Genomic DNA, 17,283 nt, shown 5'->3' on the forward strand with positions numbered 1-17,283 from the left:
AACCATAGCGGGGTCAGCCATGGACCACTGGTGGGAACAGAGATATTGTAAACAGGAATTTGGAAGTTTGGGAAGATCTTGGTGTATATGCGGTATGATGAATAGGGTGATGAAAGATGAATAAAGCCTCTATTAATGGTCCATTTGAAGCCAAGCAGATGGGCAGGGAAAAGGGTACTCTAGCCTCGTAAAAGTTAAGTCTTTACCAAAAGTAATACCCTGGTATTTGATGGGCAACATTGGTCGGGAGAACCGAGTGAGAAATTTTTATCAGAGGGCTTGTTGGAGACTTGAGTTTCTTAGAACTTCAGGAAATATATTGTTTATCAAAATAGTTGTCTGGATGAGTATTAGCATGGAGCCATTCACAATCAGTAGACAAATCATGATTGCTAACTGATTTCTGCTAAACAGTACTCCTTAGCAGATTTAAAAGATTGGGCATTATGATGAAGTACTATGTCTACTTGAATAAACGGATAACATTACAAATAACAAACAATGGTTTACATCTCAGACAAAGGTGATACACAGCCTCTCATGTTATTTTAAAACTTGTTTCAGTATTATTTCCCCAATTTTTTGAGGATTGAGAGGGGGGGGGGGGTATCAGCGCAATGTATTTGTGAATGCAGTGCTTGAATTGCAATCGGAATGTAACAGGTTCCAATCCCCAGCTGGTTCCTATCACAATGCCTTGTACAAGTGTAGTCTCTCAACTCATTTGTTGATCGTAATCAAAGTCTCCTTTTGTGTTTAGTCTCCCTCTTTCCCTGTCTCTCATTGGTTACTTTGATTGTTCTTGGTCCATCTTAAGTCTTGCCTTTAACTTGTCATTCTACTCATTCTTGCCTAGGCATTTAACCAATATCTGAATGAGAGGGGGTTGCTGATATTAGCTTGAAGAAGCAACGCCTAACGAAGCTAAATTTACCACGCTCCCAATGATCAATTCATCAAAGATTTGTGTCTGGTTTAACGCTCGCAACACTAAAAGCATAATTCTCCAATTTATTGGACAGTCCCCGAAACGAAAATACACAATAGAAGTCACCCCAGACTCATGGAATGGAAGCTTCCCTGACTGTCATATCTAGGTTGATGAAGTCTACGGCCCCCCCTCCCCCACACCCCAAACACATACAACATTACTCGCAACTCTGTTGATACGTCTACTGCAGAACTTCATCCATATTGTGTAAACACCATCACATCTACCTCAGACGACCAATGAATGATTCCGGTCATAATTGCACAACCGTCATGTGGGCGGATCCATTACCTTGCCCAATGCACATTGCCCAATGCGATAAATAAAATAATGTGTTTGTCTCCTTGGATTGATGATGTCAAGGTCACATGACATTTTACTCTCATTTACTTCTTCCGAAGAAACGGCAAAGAAGGTATTTTCCCCCTCAGAATGCTGTAATGCCTCGACCATCAATCAAAAGGTAGCTTTCTAAGAGATGCGGTCACTACAAAGCTCCCAATTATCAAAACAATTTTTCTCCATCATTACTCAAAATGTGGCACATTCTTTTTATTTAATAATAATGAAAAAACCTCAGACTTGAATAAAATGGCATTTCATGACCAATAGAGGGGGCTATGCAGTTCAATTGTTGAGTTTATTCAAAGCATGAAAGAATTCCATCTTGATTTTAATCACAAGAGAGATTGTCACTCTATGAAATGTAATCAAAGACAATGAAGAGTAAAAACACCCATACTTCTTTTCACAATTTAATTTAATTATAGTATCATATTTACAATGGGTCAGTCTTAAAAGATTGAACATACTGTAACCATCTCCCTTATCATATTCCCAAGATTTGTACTAAGCTTCATGATAAAGCCAGTTGATATTATTATGTCTGTGAAAAACATCTCATTTTCATCTTCAGAATCACTCAAACAAAATCCTATTTTTTATCACGGCTCAAAATGTCCAGTTAAGTTATTTATTTTGATAAAGTTTCCACTCCCTGAAATTTAAATTAAAATGTAATTTATTTAGAATGATAATTAATAATGTTTTTATTAATAAATAACTAAAAGGGCATAACGAAACTCAAAAGTCAACAAAAACTTTCAACGTGATTCAATCTTCCTAGGATAATAGTATGTATGTGTTAAACTGAATTATCACATTTATGGACAATTACCAGCTGAATATTTTCTTTACAATTACAGAGAAAGCTATTAGCTTCGATTTGAACAGATTGTAAACAGGTCGATATTATGCTTCAACTTTTAGTTTTATAAAACCAATTTTGCCTGTAACATTTTCGTAACTTCAGTATCATTGTAAGTAGGTCACAATTGACCATGGGTCAAAGTATCAAGAAATGTGTTCAATGTTGTTAGTTTGTATAAGTGATTGAACATGAGCTGTACCTTATACAATAGTGACCTAAGGCTAGGGTTACTTTTTACATGCTACCTGAACTTATAAGGAGTGCTGGCCACCTGTGTTTAGAATGGCAGGCATAAGGTTACTTGGACTGGGTGCATTCGTTTAGCTTCCCTGGGTCAACCCCGGTCTGCCCCGGTGTGTTAGTTTTTACGTCATTCAAGGGGCTCACCCGGGTCAGCCCCCAGTGCCCTGCTTGTGGAGTGGGTCACTTGGAGGCTGGCCCCAGGTGCATGACGTCACTGCGAGAGCGCCGAGTGATCGTTCGTTTAGCTCTTATCAGGGGGCCCACCGAGTGAGCACCGCGGGGCAGACCCAGGGAAGCTAATCGAACGCACCCACTATAGGAAATGGCAGGTAGATGTGACTTGGACCCCATTTCAAAGCACTGTTACAGTTACATGTACAATCATCATTCTTGGACAACTATTAGCAAAGAATCTTTACAACATTGAAAACACTAGCACACTTTCCTTCCAAACCAGTAAAATATGTTTTAAAATAATGAAATCCTCTGCTAAGTGTACAATGTGTGCTTATGATAGTTATAAGTGCTGTGAAAATTGTACCAAGTTTGAAATCTCAGCCAAGCTTTTGAGTAGTACACACATAGAATGCAACACTTGAGGAAGTTGGAGGTAGTGGTAACACAAGTTGGAGGACATGGCTGCTAGTAGCAGGCCACCTTCAACATGAATAAAAATAATGGCAGTCATTGGTAGGCAAGGCGGGGTTACCTAAGCTTAGGGAAGAATCTTATAAAGACGATCATCCATAAGAAGATGATAGTAACGCAGAGTAGACTTGCCCACAACCACCAGTTACAAGCTCGTTGTGTATGATGCTGTAATCGCTCACTCTCTACTTTCAGTCTGCTGTAGTTACTGTCTGCTAGCTGCACCGTCTCACCAAGCCTCTGGAAAAAAAGTTAAACCTAATATGATTAAGTTGTATTCGTTTTGAAGTACATTCTGTTTGTATGTATGATCTTCCTATCAAGGGAACTCAGCAAATGGGGATATAAACACCAAGTTGTCAAATGTGATTAAGTTGTATTAGTTTTGAAGTTCTTTTTTGTGTATTTGTTTGGATGATCTTCCCATCAAGGGAACTTGGCAAACTCCCACGAGGGGATATAAACACCAAGCTGGCAACAGCCAATTTCTCTCATGCAAACATTGGTTTACCGTCTATGATTATGAATTCCACAAATCATGAATTGTGATTCTGTAACTAGCAGTGTAACTACAACAATACATCAAGGAACTCGCCAAAAGGGGATTATAAACACCAAGCTAGCAAAAGCCAATATATCTCATACAAACATTGGTTTAACGTCTATGATTATGAAATGCACAAATCAAGAAATTGTGATAGTCGCTAGCCGACAATACTTATTCTAGTCATTGTGAAATCAGCGGTAAGCTTAGTAGGATTTGAACCCACAACCTTGTGTTTTATGTCTCTGAACTTTATTCGATACTGTTTGATCCATCAGGAAAAGGTTTGAATGATGATGATTCTGTTCTGAATTCACAAACCAGGATCCTATCAATCGTTGAAGGTACACAACAAAACAAACTCAACCTTATATCAAGTACACAGTTTTGTTCTCACGGTCCAATCCGTGCACGTCCCTTAACAAGATTGATTCGACCACAATTTGAAATCAATCCAAACAATTTCCGGGACTTATGAGTGTTTTTACATCTGAACAACCAATGAAAATAACTCATTTTGGGGAGTTTGTTTATTCCAAACGGAAATGAGATTATTTCATGGCATGATTTATACTGACCCAGTGACCAGGGGGTAATAGTATTTGGCTTCACCTTTGACCTCGTTGCTAAGGTAAAATGTGAACTTTGTGTTATTGTTACTATTAGACACTCATGGCCAGTGCTCATGGCGGTAAACAACATGAAATGATTGAAATATGGCGTTGGCGATATATAGTCCATGACGCTAAAAAACATCAATTTGTGATACAATATGTTGACTACATTCTATGGTGATGTAGATCCATTCATTCAAAAGCCCTCTAGTTGAGTGGGCAATGCACTGTTTCTTGAGACGCAAGCTTAGACCGCTCTATAATGTTAGTAGGTACCAGATTTTATCAGTGAGAAAACCTACATGTTGAAAAACACTCTATATGAATTAGTTTCCAGTCAAATTCCCACATTAACTTCTGGGGGGGGGGGTATGTTTATAAGAAAGGTTTGCAGCAACATCATGTGAATATCTCTTTTGAGTAGAGTTGGTTCTGAAAAGAACTGATATTTCATGTTTTCATTGGTAAATGATGTAGCGCCCTCTACAGTCAAAAGAATGCTAACCATAGCACTGAAGCGCTAAACATGGCACTGAAGTATGAAGTAGGAAGAACCATGCCTGTTTAGAAGATTTTTTTCAGATCCCCCTTCACAACTGCAGACAAGTTCAGGACACCATTTCTTACCCTGTTATCATCTTTGATGATGTTACTTGCTACTATTGTATTATGTTTAAGACTTCTTGTGAGTGATAACATCTCCTCAGCTAACTTCTCCTGCATGTTATGATGATGTTGCAAGACAACGTCAAGATCTTCTGATGATGCCTTATCCTCAAGATCATGTAATCTGAGGATGGGATGAAAAGTCAATGAGGATCATTGTGGAAAAACAAACTTTTTGTTTTAAACTAACATCAAAGTTTCACTCTTTTTTTTAAAGTTTTCAAAAAAAAAGAGCTTAAAATATTTGTTTATTTTACTACACATCCAACAGCACAAGTAGCGCCAAGAACAGGATAAATAGGGAATGAGAAGAAATTTTCAGTTTTATATGTGGGAGGAAACCCCCAATGGTGAAAACCCACCCAATCAGGTGGGGTCTGAAAAGCTAAATCACATTCAAGGCTTTGGTCTGAGGTGGGATTTGAACCGAGGTACACACAGAGGTGAAAGGCAGGAAAAGAAAATCTCTGAGCCAACCTGATACTTTATCTTTTGTTTCAAAGAAAAAACAATCAACTTAATTGCTTACAAACAGTGAATTTCAAGAAGATTTTAATCATAATTTGATCCCCTGGATATGAGTAATAGTGAATTGAAAAAATTGTGGTAAAATAGTAAATTATGATAAATATTGATAATATATTCTTTTTGTTTCTTTTTACCTTCTATGTCTAACTCCATTCTCAGTCACATCATCAGGCTACAATAAAGGATAAAGAAACTGGAGTTAAACATTCAACTTTACCACACAAAAAAACCTCAGGAATAGTCAACATTTCTCAACTCATTTACACAGCACAAAGGTAACAATCTTCTTTCAGGCAACAAAGACACTTGCCTCCATTCCACTGGTTTTATATTTGTAATAATTTGTACCTTTCTATTTATCTCTTGCCAAATAAAAACAATAACATGCCTTCAACATTGCTCTTGAAGGGGGCACAGCCATTCCCCTCTGGTTACGGGGCACTTGTAAAATGTAAATTGTATTGGAACTGTGGCATGGGGTTATAATAACCATAAAACAATATACTCCTGTTTTGAAAGCATACCTCTCCCAAGAGTTCTCGTCTCATCTCATTTGCATATCTTGACGTTGCTTGTAGATGTAGCTCTTTAGAGGATGTTGAGGGGGGATTGACGTTGGATTTAGAATCTGATGAGGAGGTTAAGGTTGCTGAGTGAAGAGCTGGAGCTAGGAGCTGGGTTGCCATGGCTTTCTCACTGGCAGAAGACTAAGGGATAATAAGAAAAGATGACATTTTAGTCAATCATTTTGAAAGAATTTGACCTATACAAAAAAATAGGAATCACAATTAAATGACGAATCTCAATCAACTTTAATGTATTAATACTGTTAAATAAAACCGTAGCCGCAAAGACCCAATGCCTACGCCACACTTTCAAAAAGCACCATCCCTGAGACTAAAAGGAGGTAGATCATTGGACGATAGCCTTTGGGCGTAAAAACATGCACATGACCTCAGCATACTTGGTAGCTTTTCGCGTTATGCATGAGGGTCTATTGATTTCTATAGACCCCCTTACACAAGGTGGAACCCACCTCCGGACAATGCGCGCCCACAATTTCCATCATTTTGGGAGTCAATCTTTTGTGCAGGTTTTGCAAGGGATTTCTGCTGCGACTTGAAAATCTTGAAAAGGGAGTAAATATGATCAAATGTTCACCAAAAGCATATAGGCCTATTGGTGAAAAGGAAAAGAATATTTTAAAAAACCCAAAGATTGTAAGTATTGTAATTATTATTTACCAATTTCTGCGTTTGAATAAGTCCTTTCAAGAATTCAATCTTCTTATTATACTCAATCAGAGCTTCTTCACTTGGTAAACTGGAAGAAAATAAAACCATATTATTAACAATTTTTAATGCAGTTTCAGTGCCACACGGTTTTATCCGATGAGTGATGAATTGACCATGTACTGATGAAACAAAAGGTTGAAATTGTTTTGTTTCTAAAGGTCATTTGATACAAATCCTCTTAAATGTCAACATGAGAGATGGAACTTGTGCCACCCCTTAACTCCAGAGGCTCACTTGTGACCTCAATCCTCCACTCCACTAGCGTATCCAGACATTTTCATCGGGGGGGGGGGGGGTGCAAAGACTTTTTGGGTGGCAATTTAATGTTCAACTCAATTCTGATTTTGTTCTGTCTCATTTGGGGACAGAGAAGGGTTTAGATTGTTGGGTCAGGAGGGGGGGCACTTCACCACTCCTTTGTACCCGGACCAAGTAGTAAGCTTGTTATGCGGGCCTACGGCCCTCAATTATTCGCAATCCTTCAACTTCATGATGCGAATTTTGTAGTACTTAGGCCAAGTACTGAAAGCTTTCCACTTTCAAAACTTATTGTCTTCCTTGATTACCAAACTTACCTAGGTGATCTTTTCAGCTCTGCAAGTTTCTCTTGAAGTGCACCAACAAACTTTAATAAAATAAAAAGATAACTCTAATAAAAAAAATTGTTTGACAACTGACTTTTAATTTGTTTTTATAATATCAAATACAGAACAAAAATTAATTCAGATTTGTTAACAGAAAGACTTTACTACATATTTCACCTAAAATATAATGACTTGTGTTAAAAACAAGGGCTGCCATATGTCTACCCCTAGATCTATCATTGAGAACTAACCTCATACATGTAGTTCTAGGAGTATGATCTGTCCACATCCTTTGATTTGAGAAGTACAAGTAAAGACTCTAACCGAGCTGGGACACCCCCCCCCCTTCCCCAATTCTCAACCCCCCATCTTTCCATTTCAGGACAGACTTTGAGGTCTTAGTTTTTCGTACCTTCTCCAACCTCCAATCACCATGATTCTGTTCTCCGGCCATTGTTTCACATCTTGACAATAACCTCTGAAGGTTGATCTCCAATTTTGACGACATCGTCTCCAGCAAATGATTGCCAGATTTAAACGGTCAGTAGGTTTTAGAAACAAAATCTGCAGGAAAAGCATAGAATAGTATGATAAATAATCATGTTTCATAATCGTGTCCATAATAATTCAAAAGTTAAACAAAAAACATGTAGTGAACAAACCTTGTTTTGTGTAGTGTAGCCTACTTTGAAGTTTGTGTAGTGCAATTATTACTTTTTGATTTAAGGTTGAACAAAGAAAAAAATGACTTGGGATTAATGTGCCACCACTCTACCAACATAACGAACTGACCTATTTTCTATATTAGAAATAAGGGATAACTTTCCGTATGGCGCCACCACTTTATCACTCATTTTTACAAAAAGGGATATCTCATTGAGGTAAATGAGATACTATATTATTTCATATCGAATAAAAAAGTGGTGGCGCCATACGGAAACTTTTCCGAAATAAGAACCAGTTTGAACTGGGGCACTGTACTCTCTTTTTTTCTCTCGATTTTTTTTCTCCATTTTTGCCTACAAACTATCTGTGAGGCGCTAGGGCTTGTTGTAGTAGGACCGATAATGACAAGTTTTATTCAACGCTCCAGTCACTGGGTCTACCATGATTTAACCTAGGCAGTTTCCCTGGACTCGAGTGGTTGTTTTTTTAATTGAATAAATAATAAAAATTAAATATTAAAATTTGTAAAGTAAATATTCTCAATTTCGTGTTCAAAATCAGATCCCAAATATTAAAATAACTACGAAAACCTTTAAATGTCCTCAGCTGAGTCTCAAGTTGAGGCTGGATTCTAGCCTTGAATGGGAACTTACCAATGATGAGATTCAAAGAAAACCAACACGTTTAATCACAGCTGTCGTGTCAGAAAATGTGGAGTGTGTGCAACGCAAGCAGAAATGACGAAAACTTGTAGTGAGTCTGGCTCATCTGTTTTGACTGCGTACTGTGTAATGAACTTTGTACGAACCAGACAACATTGCATGACCTGCGACTACTGACCTCAAGCCTTGTACCAAAATATTTTTTTATTTAGTAATATTTGTTATACAATGTTATAGTTTTTTTTCCATTTTAACATTTAAATATATTTTTAATTGTTGATTTTGATTTTTAATTGAAACAAAACTATCTATTGACAATTGTAAAATGATTTAAAATTAAAAGCACATTATACAGATATAATTAAAAAAATGGCAGCTTCCATGTTGTGACGAAAAAGGAATAAATTGCATGCAGTCTGTCGGGAAGAACGGTCCACAGCACAATAAACGGTAAGATTTGTTTTAACACAGATTATTAGTATCCTCAACTTCTAGAAGTATGTGCAATTGCAAAGCTTAAGGTAGGCTGAAGAATTTTAGATTTGACTGAATGCCATGAAATATTTAACAAGATATGGAGTTAGAAATTTTGGGCCATGCACAGTGCCACCACAACAGACAGTTCGGCTTCAACAGTACACTGGCTGTGCTGGATTTGTCCGGAAACCGGGCATGTTTTCATTTGTGGCATTACAAATTACAAATAGGCCTATCAATAATAAACGTATAAATATTATTCCCACCACCCTCTTTTTCACTTCTACCTGATAATTTATTTGATGTATTTTGTAAATAAAATTTTCTGTCGATACAAGACAAGTCAAATGTATTGTCTTGTGAATGTAAGGGATAACTTTCCGTATGGCGCTACCACTTTTTCACTCATTTTTACAAAAAGGGAAATCTCATTGAGGTAAATTAGATACTATATTATTTCATATCGAATGAAAAAGTGGTGGCGCCATACGGAAACTTTTCCAATGTAAGTTTAATTAGGGTCCTACTAAAAGCCGACAACAAGCCGACAACGCCGACAACAAGTCCAGAGCGCCGCCAACACGCCGCCAACAAGTTTTAAATACCTCAAAAATGGCAAATAAACCATATACATTTTAGAACTATGTGTGTTTTGTAATATAAACATAAATTTAATGGAAAAACTTCACGAAAAGTGTGAATTTTTAACCAGAAAAAAAACTTAACGTTCACGGAGAACGGTCGGACGCCATCTTGGCTTAAAATCGTGTTTGGACCAGTCCATTATGATGCGGGTGAGTCAGACTTAGCAATAGAGGGCGGGCGTCATGCACTGTGCACACTGCAGTGAAGGTCTTCACATGAAGCCCGCCCTCTGTTGTTGACAAGTGCTAAATCTACCCGTATCATAATGGTCTGGTCCAAACACGGTTTTTAAGCCAAGATGGCGTCCGACCGCTTTCCGTGCAAGTGAAGTTTTTTTCTGGTTAAAAATTCACACTTTTTGTGAAGTTTTTACATTAACTTTATGTTTATATTACAGAACACATATAGTTCTAAAATGTATATGGTTTATTTGCCATTTTTGAGGTATTTAAAACGTGTTGGCGGCGTGTTGGCGGCGCTCTGGACTTGTTGTCGGCGTTGTCGGCTTGTTGTCGGCTTTTAGTAGGACCGTTTAATTAAAGTTATTTAAAAAAAAATATCGTGGTTAACCCATTTGCAGAGCGGAGGTATGTTATTGTTATGTTCTCTACACAGGTTTCTCTTGCCTATTTTTGTTATCAATATCATCCCATCTTTGATCTTGTTTGTTTTTCTTTAATTGCCCATTGTTAGAATAGTTGCATCCTGATGCAGCGCCAGCTTGCTCTACCCTTTCATGATTCCCTGACATTCATACAATATGCATTTACTGACAATCATTTGTCCTCACCACTTTACTCCTATTGATTCATAGCCACTAATTGTTTCTAAATAGAAACTTTGATTGGCTATGAGTTTCCCGCTATTTCTGGATCCCTTCCCTTTATTCTTTGCTCCTTATTTCTATAATAAATTGGTATGTATTTTTTTGTACTTGTTTATGCCTCTGGAAGAAGGTCCGGTTTTGATCGAAAGCTAAGGCCATCTACCCTACTCAAGTATTATAATAATGATATGATATTATTTATGTGCCTCATTTATTTGCATACTTTACGTGACTAAACCAATAACGTCAAACGATGATTAAAATAACAAAGGATTAGAAGACCAAGTCTCTTTTTTTAAGACATAATATTAAACTTTAACCCTCTTCTCAAATTTTCTGGATGCGGCATCTGGAAGTTTTGTAAAAATGTACTCAAAGTTTGGCGTTTGTTCTTGTTCATCAAAACCTTCAGTTATTCACCAAAAGGTTAGTAAAATACTTTATCAAACCTTAATAATAATTTTGTGAACAATATTGTTTTCTATCTCTTGGCCAATTTTGATGGAGGTTTGACAAGTATAAGCCCTTTTTGGGATTCTCAAACAATGCTTAAATGTCTGGTATCTTTTTAGTAAAAGCTTTCAAAATATGTTTTATTTCATTTAGACCGAATGTAGGCCTAGAATAAGAATTTGTGAATATTTTTCTCAACTTCCAATGTGTAATTTTTCTAAACGCAACTTCAACGGCTTGTTTTATTCATTATTCATTCCCTTTTCGTCCATAGGGTTTCTTTGCTGATGCAACCATGCGGAAACAACGTAAAGTCCCACCACTCCCTGCAAAGCCAGGACGTGCCCTTCAACATCTTAAGGAATTGTACAGTCATGCCCCTTCTGAGCGGGAAGACTTGAAGATCGGACATGTGCTCCTTTTGTTTTGTGATCATGAGAAGTCGGTTGCAAAGACCATCCGTGCTCTCGTTGAACTACTTCCAGCAGCAACATGCACGACGGCCAATCTTTTGAAACCGATTCTTAAAAAATTTGAATCGTGCAAGAATCTAGGAAGAGAGACCGAGAAAGTTAAATTTGTGGACCTTCCAGCCAACAGACAACAGACTCTTCTCCAGGACATTCAGGCGTTTCAGAACCTTTGCCAAGACTCAGACGTGGTAAACTTACGCCTCAAGAATTGAAGTTGAAGAAAAGAGTAAATTTTGTGATGCAAAGATGGGTCACAGAAAAGAAGAGATATCAGAAACTGTTCAAAGAATTACGAGAGAAAGTGGATATTCAGAAAGTAAATAAGATTAAGTATCTCAAAAAAGATATCAAAAGGAAACAAAACTCCATGAAGCAAAAAGATGCAAAGATAAAGCTGCTTATGAAACGGGTCAAGGAATTGGAAAAATTACAGCAAGAGCCTGCTTTGCACTCTGACCCTGATCAAAGCATAGAGACATTGAAAAAACTGAACCGTAGCCATAAGTACTTGAAACTATCCAACAAGAACAAATGCAAGAAAGTTACAACTGAATTTGTACCAAAGAAAAAGTATATGAAGGTGAAGGCAGAACTCAAAATAACAGATGAACTGATCAATCAACGCAAACAAGAAATTTGTGAACTTAAAGAGAAATTAGCTGAGATAGAGAAGGAGAACAAAACAAGAGCAGATTGCGAAACATACAACGTTGAAGCACAAATGCAAAATGTCCCAACATTGATTCAGAGTTCAGCGAAACAAGGCGAAACAGTGGCCCCTATACATCACATAGAACAATTGTAAGCAGATGGCAAGGGTGCTTGAAAGCATCGCAGACCTAGGGATGAAAACTAAAGTTGGTGACGAAAACTGACAGTCTTACACTTGGCTTCGCTGCAACAAAACAGGAAGGTTCATGTATTCATGTGCGACACAAAAATACTGAAGTGTTATTGCAGTAGATGAATTGCAAGAGGAGGCACTGACTGCCAATGACTATTTTCAATAATCACATCACCTTTTCAGTGCAGTATATTACATAATTGTTTCTAAACATTACCCTGTGTTTGCCAAAGGTTGAGTCGGGGTTGTCAGCCTAGTGTTCTTCACGGTTATAATAAATTTGTTGTTATTTGTTTTTGTTTTTTTTGTTTTCCCTGAAAAGCATTTGGAAAATAAATATTGTAAATAAAACTTTCATTCCTAGTTTTGTATAAATACACCCACTTTCCCATTGTCAATTACATCGATACAAGCCCTATGGGTTTCTAGATGGCTCACCGCTCAATGTGTTTATTTTCTTCAAAGCCAATGTTTTATGACTGGTTGTTTGCTTGAGTGGAAATAAATAAATAAATAAACAAACAAAAAATTACATGTATGTATTTGGCTGAGCTGACTCTGATTTCCATTAAAGGAATTGGGTACCTTTTCAAAATGTTCATAGATTTACATTAAACTTACAGGGTTTGAAGATAATGATAGTGGAAAGCTTCCCTTCAAATATTACTTGACTGAGGTGCTGTAGTTTTTGAGAAGCTAGTAAAACAATGTCATGAAAATAATTATTGTAAATGATTAAAATAATTTTCGTCTCATCATGACATTGTTTTACTCATTTCCCCAAAAACAGCACCTCAGCACTGGGAAGCTTTCTACTATCATTATCTTCAAACTGTGTAAGTTTAGTGTAAATCTGTGGACATTGTGTTTTTTGTCCTACAAAAGTTACATAGACCCTTTAAGAGGATTACCAAAATATTTTCATTCCAAAGTTATGTCAAACATTATAGTAATACCATGAATGACAGGGTAGCAGTAAATCATAAAGAAGTTGGATGAGTATTTGGATAAGACTCTTAATGAACTAAATTGTCCTTAACACCCTTTAGACACAATCGATAAGAAGGTTACAGACTTTTGCGTTAAATGGTTGAAAAATGGGCCTAAGCAGTCGGAATTCAAATCATATACCCTAAGGTATAGTTTACCATTAAATAAATTGCCAAAATTATTTCAAATTCGATGAAACTAAAAGTGCCATAACTTTGTGTTTGTACATGTATATGGTCATAAAATGGAGTTCTTTGTATAATTGGAAAGGTATTTTACAGGGCTTGATACTTTTTTTTAACAAGAGTATGGAATAAATATATTATTGAATAACAGAGTGTTTTCTTTTACTTACTTTTTTACATTCTTGTGGTTTTTTATTCTTTGCCGGGCCTACTTTTAATTATATGCTTACTTTCTGTGTAAAGCGCTATATAAGTGTATTTTACTTTTTATTACTAAACTTACATGCTTTTTTAAAACTTTTAAAATGTGTAATGTCTATTTTCACTTGGTTAAATGCATTTAGGGGTCATTAAGCGTGAAAAGGTTTCAACCGATTTCAACTTTTGGTTTTGAGTTCAACCCAAACAAGATCTTGGCTTCTTTTTGTCAGTTTTCAGTTATGAGTTGTTGTCGATTAAAGAGTTGGTGAAGAAATTAATTTCTGTTGTTTTGTTATTCTTTCTTTGCAGTGTTTCCCATTTTTATTAGTATCCATGTTTACGTATGCGTTGTTATAAAGTTTTGATTTATTTGAAGTATGTACTGATGCAATGCTCATATGAATGTTCATCTGTGTACATTTGTTTGATTACCTTTTGCCCAAGCAGTAACACATGTTGTAATCTTTGTCTGTACTATTGGTAGACCCAGTAACTGAGGCGCTGTACTCCTTTTGTTTTTAAAAAGGAGTACAGCGCCCAAGTAACTGGGTCTATTGTATCACTAGAAATAATGTAACTCAGCAACTGTAGGCCTATTGTATATCAAATTACATTTTTGGGTTTCAACTTAATAGTTTTAAAACTACAATAATGTTGATCGTTTAATAATTGCAGGCTTACATACAACACTTGAAAGAGTTTAAGCCCTAGTTATTCCTAGTTTCAGTATTGAGTTAATAATAAACATGGACCAGCTTTTTCTTTAAATTAACTTAGTGTGCTATGAGTGAGTTAAAAAAACACCTTCCTGCTCAGTTGTCAAGTAAGTAAGCTATTAAGTTAGGTTAAAATTAAAATTTAATAACCATTTCAATGTATTTTTTATTTTCAGATTTCTTTGAGAGCCTGTCCATAAAATTATCCTAGGTGGCTTTGCAGTTACTGAATGAATGTCCATATTGGGCAAGTCTTGATGATAAGGAGTCTTCTATTGACCATCACGCTCTGAGACAATGATCTGATGACTTCTACATTCGTTTGTCTAACATCATGGCCGTGGCTCAATCAGTCAAATTGCAGATGAAATTCATCGTGGAATGTCTTTTTAAACACAAGAATGCTTTATGGTCGATTCCAAGCATCCGAACCCAAACAGTTTGTGATGGAAGGTTGTATCCTAGACAGCTTTGCCAATCAGCACAATTTTTTACTTTGAGGACGAGGGGATTATGTAGCGATACGACCCCGGCAGTCACAGCAGCAAAAAGAGGTCCGCCGGATGAAGAAACAAAGCACTACCTGACCTCATTTGGAATCGATTGTGAACATCTTCAGAAGTTCCGACCCACTGTTCTAAGACAGAATGTATCTACCGTCAAACACCACGTACTGTTCTTACAGAGTCTGAATCTAAGTGATGAGGAGATAGTCGCAATCTTGAAGAAGTCGCCAGAGCTTCTTAAAGTAAATATGTTTGGAATACAAGGCCATGTTAGATTCTTACAAGAAGATCTTGGCTTGGATGGCTTACTGATCCTGAACATTCTTCAACGGGTTCCAAAATTCTTTGCTTCTCCGCTCTCGATGATCAAAGAGAATGTAGAATATGCTCAGACCTTGAATCTCACACGTCAGAACATGCACATCTTGATGAAGTTCACTCCAAGCCTGTTCTACCGGTCACGAAATGGTATCCAGAGCACAGGAGAGCATTTGAGAAAGATACTGTTAAAGCACGACCCGATGCTTAATCCTGATAAATGTTTGAGATATATGCTGCGCTGTGACCCGCTTACGTTTAGTCGTTCTATAAAGGAGATAGATGACAGGGTGCAGAACCTCATTGATTTAGGCTTCACTGGAGTGACACTCACTAAGATAATTCGATTCTGTCCGAGTGTTCTTAGAATCGGCACCAGCTTCATCACAGAAAGGATACAGTCGTTGCAGGACAAGCTCTCAATAAGTTACAAAGACGTGCTCCTTCTGGTCGCCCGGATGCCCAAACTTCTTCACTTCTCTGATGAAACCATAGACACCAAGATAAACTTGATTTTAAAGAAAGGTTACAAGACGTCAGATCTTGTCCGAGTTCCAAGAACGTTTGCCCGAAGTCTCCAGAGCATGGAGAATAGATTAGACAGGATTGCAGAAGTGAAGACTTATCGCTTTAGATCACTCAACTTCTTGCAGAAGACAGATAAAGAGTTTGAGGAATACTTGGAAGACATGAAGCAAAAGGATAGACTGAAGAAGGAGAAGTTGGATTGTAGTACATTGTGAGACGGAGACAGAAAAAACAAGTGCCAGCATTCATACATGTGCAGTTAATTCACTGGAAAATGATTCCACAAGTACTAGGGTTATAGAGGTTATATACATGAATCACTTCCAGCTGGAGTTATGTTATTTATAAAGATATTTTGTTTGTAAAACTCATCATAAAGAAGAAAGCCAACTATGTTGTATAGGCTAAGCTTGTGCGAGGAGTGTCTTTAAAGAAAAAAAATTTGAGAGAGAAAATGCCTAAGATCACAAGGCCATGTGGACGGCCACTTTAAGGTGAGGGCTACACTTAACTTTCTTTCGACAGGGGAACATTGCCAACTACTCCTGGGGCTGTAACAGGGGCTTATCCCCTTCACAGTCTGTGCATGGGTATCATCCACATAGGAGCCTGGCTGGAAGAGAAGAATGCACTACCTTCCAAACTACCTACCTACGCAAACATGTAGTCAAGCCCTAGCTTGGTTAGGAAGAATGACGCACATAACATATTATGGACAGAGGTGAGTCGGCAGATTCACATAAATGACTAACTGTAGTGTTATGGAAAAAATGCAGCTGAAATTGATAAGTGCTTGAAGTTCTATTAATGTGTATTTATGCTAGCAGAAGTATTGGATACTACTTTTAATTATGTACTAAAAAATAAGTCCGGATTGAACAAAGAAATTGACTAGAGCAGGGTTTAAGGTGCTCGCTATCTGGCCCCGATGTTGGAGGCCTCACGATACTGGCAATATTTTTGTTCTGGGATGCCAGGGCCCAATTTCATGGCTCTGCTTACCGCAAGCACAGAATCGGCGCTTACGGAAGCAGGGAATTCTGTGCTTATGGCAAGCGTATTTCACGGGCTAGCGGCGAATTTGGGCTTCTGCGCGTGCGTACTCCACGTTACTAAGCATTCTACGCTTACAAGGCTAGCGCAGAAATTCGGCGCTTGCACGTAAGCGGGGAATCGCGATCGTAAGCGCGGTAAGCAGAGCCATGAAATTGGGCCCTGGTCAGTTCAAGTCGTGCTTTAGTTGTGTTATCTTTGCTTTAAATGTTCAACCCCCAAATTCTTACAACTACCTAGTCAGTTTCCCATTGTGGTTTATTAAAAAATAACTCAATTTTTGATATCATTCGTAGCTGTTATTGGTGTCAAACACTCAAATAAACTCGCCCCAAAGATTTTGATGTTTTTTCAAAGGTTTGGATGTAAATCTGTCCTTAGTAGTATTGAAATTGTAAAGTACCACAAGTCGTTGTA

General features: G+C 37.4%; 2 protein-coding genes across 2 annotated transcripts; one reads left to right on the forward strand and one right to left on the reverse strand.

The window, feature by feature from the left end:
• Positions 1 to 1,617: 1,617 nt before the first annotated feature.
• Positions 1,618 to 8,753, reverse strand: LOC139941565 (vesicle transport protein USE1-like). Its single transcript, XM_071938126.1, has 8 exons — positions 8,643 to 8,753; positions 7,736 to 7,887; positions 7,315 to 7,364; positions 6,689 to 6,767; positions 5,969 to 6,151; positions 5,579 to 5,616; positions 4,878 to 5,040; positions 1,618 to 3,332 (listed from the first exon to the last, which is right to left on the reverse strand). The coding sequence occupies exons 2-8, from the start codon at positions 7,829 to 7,831 to the stop codon at positions 3,150 to 3,152; spliced, it is 792 nt and encodes a 263-aa protein (XP_071794227.1). The 5' UTR covers positions 7,832 to 7,887; positions 8,643 to 8,753; the 3' UTR covers positions 1,618 to 3,149.
• Positions 8,754 to 9,023: 270 nt separating this feature from the next.
• LOC139941416 (transcription termination factor 2, mitochondrial-like) lies at positions 9,024 to 17,251 on the forward strand. The gene is made up of 2 exons (XM_071937895.1): positions 9,024 to 9,101; positions 14,638 to 17,251. Exon 2 carries the CDS (start codon positions 14,796 to 14,798, stop codon positions 16,026 to 16,028), a length of 1,233 nt encoding a protein of 410 aa, XP_071793996.1. The 5' UTR covers positions 9,024 to 9,101; positions 14,638 to 14,795; the 3' UTR covers positions 16,029 to 17,251.
• Positions 17,252 to 17,283: the final 32 nt, after the last annotated feature.

Source organism: Asterias amurensis, chromosome 9, assembly GCF_032118995.1.
Source record: "Asterias amurensis chromosome 9, ASM3211899v1".
NCBI lineage: Eukaryota > Metazoa > Echinodermata > Asteroidea > Forcipulatida > Asteriidae > Asterias > Asterias amurensis.

Bases quoted from the DNA above. Each gene is read 5' to 3' on its own strand.
- LOC139941565 (XM_071938126.1), bottom strand. From the start codon at position 7,831: ATGTCGTCAAAATTGGAGATCAACCTTCAGAGGTTATTGTCAAGATGT. The intron at 7,365-7,735 runs GTACGAAAAACT...ATTTTATTAAAG, and splicing joins GTGATTGGAGGTTGGAGAAG to TTTGTTGGTGCACTTCAAGA. The intron at 3,333-4,877 runs GTAAGAAATGGT...CTTTTTTTCCAG, and splicing joins TCATCAAAGATGATAACAGG to AGGCTTGGTGAGACGGTGCA.
- LOC139941416 (XM_071937895.1), top strand. From the start codon at position 14,796: ATGGCCGTGGCTCAATCAGTCAAATTGCAGATGAAATTCATCGTGGAA.